The following is a 1,681-nucleotide window of genomic DNA, read 5'->3' as shown; positions in this document are numbered from 1 at the left end:
TGGCTCGAAGCAGATCGAAATTCGAAGCAGCTTCTAAAGAAATTGGCATTTGGACTCTTACGGAATATTTGCATTGCGTTCTTCAGTTGGTTTCCAGACTTGAACAAGGGTACAAATCTAATGTTTGCAGTATTTTTTAGCTGCATTCCTCATTGAAGCAAATCCAATGAATTGCAGTGAAACATTTCAATATTCTATTGCTTTGTTTTCATAGCGATCTGGCCTTTCATCGTCGAGAATATATTGAAATTTGTCGAAGGGTGGCTGAAGTTCTGGATTTGGGGAACCAATTATAATTACCTCTACAGCGTGAACGGTAGGCCTTCAGGGTTTATGATGTGTTCTTTGAAATCAATGCAGCGAAGTGTATTTTCATTCACGGTTGACAAAAGATATTTCATGTATATTTTAGACAAGGACTAACATATTTCCTGTTTTGACTGAAGCTCCACATATTGACCAAAGGCTTCTCAAGAGGGAAATCACTCACCTTGAGGACGCCGGTTTGCTAGTCAACTCTCCCTACATGAGTGCACTGAGAGCTGAGCGAGAAATAGATCTGATCATCTCCTTTGACTTCAGTGAAGGAGATCCAATGGAGGTAAGAAGTCCACACCTGAAGAACATTCAAATCCCTGGCAGAAAATAGCAGAGGGGATGGAGAAGATAAAACAAACGTGCTTGCTTAAACTCCCCACATGCAAAAAGGTGTAACTCTGTGATTGCAAATTGCTCATTGCAAGTAAATCAAACAGAGTGATACACCATTTAGGCAATTCCCTTTTCATGTATTTGACGGTGAGGAAGTGAAATATTGGTTGAACAGACAACCTCTCCATGTAAAGATTAGATCAGTGGGTAACAAATATTGTGCTTGTAAGGTTGCAACCTGATTTACATATTAGTTTAATGCTGTAATACATCCATATCAAAATCTTTGTTGCTTACATGTGAAATGGCTTGCTCTTATGTTAAGCTGCATTTATTCATTTCATACCATTTCATTTCACAGACTTTGACTGAAACAGCTAAACATTGTAATGAGTTGGGCATCTCCTTCCCAGCGATTGATTGCACAAAAAGCGACAATAACTCTCCAAAGGGTTTCTATGTGTTCAAGGGGGTGAAGGAAGCCCCCACTGTAATCCACATTCCCTTATTCAACGTTGAAAACTGTGGTAGGTTATAATAAAGTAAACAGACACTATACATATTGAACCCAGTGTGTTCAATTCTCTCAAATGTTGTCTGATGTGTTCAGGGAGCGAGTTGGATGCTTACATACAGAAGTATACCACATTCCAGGGAGCTTACAGCCCAGAGATGATCGAGGATCTGATGAAGAAGGCCGGTGAAAACGTCTTAAACCACAAAGAGCACCTGATGGAGGAGATCAAGGCCATTGTCCAGCAGAAGAGCGGGACAATGCCCAGCTCTTGTCTAATTGCTTAAAAAAAAATTCTGGAAATTTAAATGTGGTGAAACATGCCTTAATCAAGGTAATCAAGGTACCTAGTATAGAGTAACAAATCGTAAACAACCGTAGCCAGACATAGTATGATTGATAAAAGAGTTGTAATTTAGCTTTCCGTAATCTACTTTTTTTCTTCGGTGCTTAAAAAAAATATTTCTTTATATCTATCACCAATTAAGAAGTGATCAGAAATGTATCACCATAAAT

The 1,681-nt window shown here is 38.8% G+C and overlaps 1 protein-coding gene across 1 annotated transcript; it reads left to right on the top strand.

Moving 5' to 3' along the window:
- The first annotated feature begins 452 nt into the window (after positions 1–452).
- LOC115536062 (cytosolic phospholipase A2 gamma-like) lies at positions 453–1,452 on the top strand. Its single transcript, XM_030347719.1, has 3 exons — positions 453–601; positions 1,013–1,178; positions 1,262–1,452. Exons 1-3 carry the CDS (start codon positions 527–529, stop codon positions 1,450–1,452), a joined length of 432 nt encoding a protein of 143 aa, XP_030203579.1. The 5' UTR covers positions 453–526.
- The last annotated feature ends 229 nt before the right edge of the window (positions 1,453–1,681 follow it).

This window comes from Gadus morhua, chromosome 22 (assembly GCF_902167405.1).
Source record: "Gadus morhua chromosome 22, gadMor3.0, whole genome shotgun sequence".
Classification (NCBI taxonomy): domain Eukaryota; kingdom Metazoa; phylum Chordata; class Actinopteri; order Gadiformes; family Gadidae; genus Gadus; species Gadus morhua.
Note: the sequence above shows the minus strand (reverse complement) of the source record. Positions and strands in the feature narration are given on the sequence as shown.